At 38.5% G+C, this 7,447-nt stretch overlaps 1 protein-coding gene across 1 annotated transcript; it reads left to right on the top strand.

Annotated features, from left to right (window-relative positions):
* The first annotated feature begins 1,121 nt into the window (after positions 1–1,121).
* On the top strand, positions 1,122–5,470 carry LOC146475157 (uncharacterized). Its single transcript, XM_085116203.1, has 2 exons — positions 1,122–1,678; positions 5,341–5,470. Exons 1-2 carry the CDS (start codon positions 1,137–1,139, stop codon positions 5,468–5,470), a joined length of 672 nt encoding a protein of 223 aa, XP_084972329.1. The 5' UTR covers positions 1,122–1,136.
* Positions 5,471–7,447: the final 1,977 nt, after the last annotated feature.

Here is a 7,447-nt window from a genome sequence, read left to right as displayed (position 1 = left end):
ATGTTTCTCAACAGAAGTCAATTTTTGTTAGCTTAAAATAATTTACAATTATTCACCGAAGTGGAGGTGCGGCTCGGTAAATATCCACCACTTTCACCGACACTAAGGTGAATAATTGTTTTAGTATATACCACACAAGCTGAATAAATAGCGGGCCAAAAACCTCCTTTATTTTTGACAGTACACCGACAATAGGTGGGAAATTTCTTGTTGTACAAAGTGTCGTCTCGCTTTCTTGCGAAGAATTAAAAGTTTTTGAGGCACTTGTTTAGTTGCTAAGATGTCATTTCCCTCAAGTGTTGTGTGAAATTCGTTTTGATTTTGAAACCATGCTACAAAACCGTTTCATTGTAATTATAGTGTTTGGCAATTTCCGTAGAAGAGGCGTTGTAGTTTCATTTTTCACCTTAGAATATGGGGTTGTAAAGATTTAAAAACTTGCCATTTAATGCCGTCAAAACTAAACTTTGATGAGTAATTTCTTTGAAATAGATTTTGTAATGAAAATACACGCTAAAAAAGTCACGACGTTTTGACCTCTCCGAGACCATTGTCAAGTGCGAGTAAAAAATAAAAGCCTTGGCATAAATATATTCATAGAATGAAAAATCGGTAAGAATATCATGAACGCTAAAAATGTGTCAAAAATGTCAATGATAAGTATTATAAAGTTAAAAAAGGACATAAATTAATGAGACAATGAAGCAATTTTGAGGCCCGTAAAGAACTGATCTAAACAAATAATTTAGCGCGGATGGAATCATACTGTTTGTTTATTGATAGTTTCAGTTCTTTGATAAAAAGCATTTCAAAAATAAGGCAATTAAGTTTGTTCTGACACTTCCTTAAAATTTTAAAACTTTTCGCAATGTCATTTGGGGCCATATTGTGCTGCTCCCTCCCTGATACGCTTAGCGCAATGCCTCATTTTGAAACAGCCTCTGAGTTCCTAACGACATTGAACAACAGTCATCCTTCTATCAATTTTACAATGGAGCTTGAAGAAAACGGCAGGCTCCCCTTTCTGGGAATGGATATAATCAGGAATGGATGCCGTTTAGACACGAAGGTGTACAGGAAGCCAACGGACACCGGGCTACGTGGACAGTAGATAAAAACGATCATTGCTAAATACCATGCTCAACCGTGCATTTAAGCTCTCATATACGTGGAAGCTTTTTCATCAGGAATGTGAACGTCTCAAAAAAACCTTTTCCCAACTGCGCTACCCAGACAAACTTGTGCAGTCTACCATCCGTCAATTCATTGATTCGAAAGTGTCTCAGTATTTGCACACCCAACAGCAAGTACCCGAGGAGCAAGAAGCCCCAATCAGAATCGTGCTGCCATTCAAAGATCAGAAATCTGCAAACGCAGTGCGCAGACAACTTGGAGACCTTAGTCGGAAGATCAAGGTGGACATCAGCCCGGTGTACACAAGTCGGAAGATCAAGGATGAAATAAAAGTGACAGAAGACAAGACACCCCTTGTAAATCAACAATGCGCTGTGTATCATTTTCAGTGTAGCCTGTGCAATGCAGGCTATGTCGGCTACACGTGTCGACACCTTCACCAGCGAATTGAGGAACATAAGGGATCGGCAATCGGAAACCACCTGAGGGAGCAGCACAATATGGCCCCAAATGACATTGCGAAAAGTTTTAATATATATATTTAGTCAAGCCTAAAAGCGGAGCTCCACAATAGAAGTCTGGTTATTGTATGAAAGTAATAACCTTATGAGTTCCTCAACAATTCTGCAGTTATATAGAACATTTTTAATGCATATACAGCTAACTGCTCATCAACAATAACAATGTAAAACAGAGGGCAAAATCACTGAATGCTGATTTGTTGTAACAGAGGGCAGTTTTTCGTAATTTCCTTTCACCGAGGGCAAAATTACTTACTCCTTATTGGTCGAGCGGCGAAAATACTCGCTGCTGATTGGCTGAGCACGACCGTTTTACATTTTGTTGGTTTCTGCATTTTGTGTAAAAAAAAAAAAACAAAAAAAACAAGTTCTTTGAGGTTCTTTCGAAGTTCGACTCTTTAAGCCGGGTTCTTTGTACCAAAAATAGATGGAAATCAAGTGCCGTAGCTAGGAAGGAAATTCCTAAAGGTTAATTTTGGGGTCTCTCACAAGAAACAGCAAAAGTTTATTTGTGTCAAAAGCTAAAGACTTGGATCGGATTGATTTTATTTTGTTTGGTTGAGAAACTGAAATCAGTCATGGCGTTAAAGTGCTTTCAACGAACTATAACCGAGCATGAAAGTGTCCTTTTGATGGGAGGAAGGAGCAGGAAGAAATTACTCCGCAAGTTCCTTCTTTGGATCCATCGTTTGCTATTTTTATCAATCTATGTTCGTGTGATTTCCAAGCGGTAGGAAGCTTCACAGCTCAGGTGAACAATTAATTGATGCCTAACATTTGATTTATCGTTGTTAGTTTGCTCCTGAATTAAACTTGTATTCGCTCTTTATTACATGTGTATAAAGGGAACTGTTCTCGTCGGTTTTGTTTGTTTTGTACGCTACGAAAAAATTAAATAGTTGGTTTGCCTGCGCCTTCGATGAGTGTTTTAATGACTGTTTTACGAAGTTCCTTGATAGTTTTAGCAACATTTTGCTCTCTGTGTGATAAAGCGGAATTTAAATGGACTCAAAATGATATTTTCTGTTTTTATTATTGTTTTTAGTTTTTAAGATGATCGACCAACGCGCGCTACCGGCACTGTCACTGTCTAGTAAATTTTGCTTATCAAGAAGGCCGTACGCTAGAAACCTCAGAGAAAATGGATACAACAACCAAAAAACACACTTCAAATATATCTTTAAGTAATAAATGAAAAAAGCACTGTGATAATTCATAGCAATAAGTACAGAAATAAACTAAACAACGATCTTTGAAAAATTCACAAAAAACAAGCGAATGTATGTTTTGCGTAAACTTTGTTTTGATGAAAATGAAATCACACTTTAATTTTACATTCGCTTTTAGCGTTCTTTGAAAAGACTTTCGGTGAAAATTACTCACACATCTTAATCTTTGCGGTTATATCCTACTGTTTTAAGTATTTTTGTTTGTTTTCTGTCAAGATTGTCAGAAATAAATGCTAAAATTAGAAATATATGCGAGAAAAATTTGTCAGTAGTTTATGCCAACGATACAATGTTGGGAGACGTTTGTTTGACTGACTATTTCAAGCTCAGAATCAAATTTTTTTAAATGAAGCAAAATGGGATGAGATTAGAAAATAAAACTCTAAGAGAAATAACTAACATGGACCGAAAAATGAGCTCAAAAGGCTGCTCTGAGGTTAAACAAGATGCAGTGTCAACACTACAAGAAAAAAATCTCTTGCAAAAACAGCAAAGTTTTGTCAACAAAATCACATGAATATACTCGCCTCTTTGGAGAATAACCAGTCCTTTTATTCGATTGCTGATTTTTTCGTTCGTTTACAACGTTGAGTTTCACTTCAAGAGGAAAAATCCATCACATCTTAATTTCATTTCATCGCGCCTGACTAGAGTAAAATAATTTCTCTTCAAGATCCGGCCGCTGTTTATGACGTGCCGCCTCTAAAAGCTGCTAAAAGAATCGATTTGTTTCTCCCGCCGCGATCCGCCTAACTCTTTCTCCCGCTGTTTGACGGCAAAATTGGACGAGATCAGAAAATAAAACTCCAAGGGAAATAATCAACATGGACCGAAAAACTGAGCTCAAAACACTGTTCTGAAGTTAGCAGTATTAGCTTAAGCTTAAGTTAAACGGCGTGTCAAAACTGCAAGAAAACAATATATTGCAAACCAGCAAACTAGCAGAGTTATGTCAACAAAATTGCATGAATGTACTCGCCTCTTCTGAGAATAACCAGTTCCTTTATTCCATTGCTGATTTTTCCGTTCCTTTTACAACGTTAAGTGAGCGAAACGTTTCACTTCAAGAGGAAAAATCCAACGTTGAGTCGCGCCGGATCGGAGTAAAATTATTTCACTTCCAGATTCTGATGATGTGCCAGTCGATTTGTTTGCCCCGCCGCTAGTTGCCTTGCTCTTTCTCCTGTTGTTGGTAACATATAAAAATTGACTTTGTATCTTGCCGTCTTCAAAATTATTATTATTTTTTTTTTTTTTCTCAAACGCAGTTGGCGATGTAACTTCCCGCCAAACAAACGCGGCCGGCAGCGCAGTTGGCCATACATTTTCCCGCCGAAAAACAACCCGGGCTACATCACAAACGCTCATCTATGTAAGCCAATGTAAAATGAGACACTCAAACCCTGTGCTGCAACACGGGTTTTTTCTGTCACCCTTTCCCGTACTTTCTCTCTTTGTTCGTCACTCATGTTTCGTCTGTTTGCTACCGCTCTCAATCGCGCTCTTTGACGTCGAACTTCGCTTCTTCTTCGCCTGTTTTCTCGATCTCTTTCTATCTCCCTTTCTTTGCTTTTCATGTTTGTACACTTATTCATAAATTGAACTTGTGTTTTGTCGTACACGTCGTCTTCAAAACTATTATTATTTTTTTTCTCAAACGCAGTTGGCGATGCAATTTATTTATTTATTTATTTGACTTCGCCTTCAAACTTAAAACTATAAACAGAACATAACAACGTGAAACAGAAAATAAACCATTACTGTGTTAAGGCTGGGTGACCACAACAGCTAGCGCCAATTACTGTGGGCCCAAGATTTACAAAGTTCTAAAACACTCGAATAAGTTAGTAAAATATTGTAAACTAATAACAACACGAAATAGGTTCTAAAAGGTTGCGTGGCATATTACATTTTAAACAGACAGATTTCCAGGTTCTAGGTCCTCAATATCGAAGTGCGAAAAAGGTGCATCTTTGTAGTATGAGGAGAGCAGAGATTTAAATTGATTCAGAGTTACATGTTCATATCTTAACTGCAGGGGAAGAGTGTTCCAGGTTCTAGAAGTTCTTACAAAAAACGTGTGCTGATAAGTAGAAGTGCGGCATTTCTTTAGTCTGAAAGATTTTGCATTGCTAGCGCTTGCTCTAGTAACCCTTGCGGGAACAACGCTTTCAGGGAGCATGTCATGTTTATTTCCTGCCAAACAAACGCGGCCGGCAGCGCAGTTGGCCATGCATTTTCCCGCCGAAAAAAATCTGATTTGCAGCACAAGGTTTGAGTGTCTCATTTCATGTTGGGTTACATGGAGTAAGCGTACGTACGTACGTACGGGCGGTCGGTCGGTCGGTCGGACGGAAGTGACGTCATAACCAAACCAAAATTTCTCGCACTGATGGGTTTACCAAAATCTCTTAGCTATGGGGCTTCGCCGTGCGCTCCTACGGCGCGAACGCGAGCTCCGCTAAAATTTTAAGAAAGTGTCAGAACAAACTTGATTGTCTTATTTTTGAAATGCTTTTTATCAAAGAACTGAAACCATCACTAAACAAACAGTGTGATTCCACCTGCGCTAAATTATTTGTTTAGACCAGTTCTTTACAAGCCTCATTATTGCTTCATTGTTTCATTATTTTATGTCCTTTTTTATCTTTATAATACTTATCATTGACATTTTTGACACATTTTTGATTTATAATTCTATGAATATATGTATGCTAAGGCTTTTATTGTTTAATCGCACTTGAAAATGGCCTCGGAGAGGTCGAAACGTCGTGACTTTTTAGCGTGTATTTTCATTACAAAAACTAAACTTTGTTGCCATTTTTGTATTTTTTGTAACAGCTGCCTCGTTTATCCAAATAAATTCCTCTTTAGTGACCGTGGCGAAACGGGAAGCCATCTTGTTTCTCTTTGGTTGCTTGGAGGTGAATAGTACTTGGCTAATCACCTCCAATCAGCACGCGCGAAAGGGACTATTCACTTGCGTAGTATATACTAATTTGAATTATTCCTTTATAAATTATTCACCTCCACTTTGGTGAATAATTGTTAACTATTCAATAGTACAGTAAACGTGAGTCAGGCCTGTATGTGTGTGGCCCGTTCATTATGTTATCATAATCAATTTCCGGTATGAGTCGTCGACACTGTCGACAAGCGTCACGAAAGTTTAGCGAAACAACATTACGCTATCTTGGTGACTCAAAGTATTCAATTAGATCAACAGAGACGGAAGGATACTTTTCCACCTACACTTTGTGCTAAACATGCACCAACTCATCCAGCGTAAACCTCCATAAGCGTCTTGTCTAGTACTGAATAAAGTTCACTCACTGTCAGAAACATGCAAAATGTTCACATGGTGTCTCATCTAGATAGGATGCGAGCTAACCCACAAAACAATGGAGATACATGTCAGCTCTAAGAACATAATACTTTTATTTCAGTCACGTAGCAACAGAGCTGGAACCCGGGGGGGGGGGGGGTACTTCCTTATAAGAGGCTAATGGGGATATGCCGCTGGATGATGTCGAATTTTCACGACTGGATTGACTAGAATGGGGTCGCACATTTTCGGATTTTTGGGGTAAGAAAATTATGTTAAGTAGGGATTCAAAATGGTCTCGGTTAAAAAGTTCAGAAAGTTGTTGTTTATTAAATGTAACAATCACCTTGCATTACATTCCGTTCTTGAAAGTAAATGCATAACTAGAAAGTGACTTAGTTGGGATCGCAAAATTTATATTTTCCCAAAAAGTGACAAAGATGGGGTCTATAACTGGCCACAAAATAGACTATAATGGGGCAGGGGCTCTGAGAGGCCAGCGGCACATACCCAGCAAAACTGAACCCAAGATCCCCCCCCCCCCCCCTCCCCGGGAGCTGGAAACAACTGCAAGAGCCCAAAGCTCTCGAAAGCGAGGGACAACAATGATCAACTTTGTAAAGACGCGAATATGTTAGACTCTCGGCTCATGTACGAGATAAACGAACACCCTGCAATCTCACTGTAGATAAATAGCATCAGCATTGAATCACGAGTAACGAATTCCACAGATCCTATTAACTAAATGAGACGATTTGGCCCATCAACACTTTTTAACCTTCGCCAAAATTGGTGTAGGTGTTTGCAAGCTGTCAGTTTTCACCAAAGGACAAAGCACGCTTCAAAAAAAGATTCAAAATTTTCTTGTGTTCTTATCACACGTTTCTTGGTGGTTTGGTGTTTATTTAATAGTGCGATTTAGTTCGAATGAAAATAGACGTTTGAGCATGCAACGGGGCGAGCTTAATCCTTGAATTTTGAAGAACAAATTCTCCTATATCTTGTTCCAATACTTTTGTTATAAAATTACTAGGGAGAAGTTATTAGAATATCAAGTTAATCGCCTTGGGTGATCACATCCTTAATTCTCATGACCTCAGGGCTTGAAAAACCATTAATATTACAAGGAGAAATTGGATACTGATCACTGTTACGAGTTACTTAATTTGGGTCAATCTACAAGAAACTGATCATGTTGTGGTCATGTGAAATAGACGTACTGATCACAACATTCACAA

This window comes from Pavona decussata, unplaced genomic scaffold (assembly GCF_977016875.1).
Source record: "Pavona decussata unplaced genomic scaffold, jaPavDecu1.1 SCAFFOLD_85, whole genome shotgun sequence".
Taxonomy (NCBI): Eukaryota; Metazoa; Cnidaria; class Anthozoa; order Scleractinia; family Agariciidae; genus Pavona; species Pavona decussata.
This window is presented reverse-complemented; position numbering and strand designations above follow the sequence as displayed.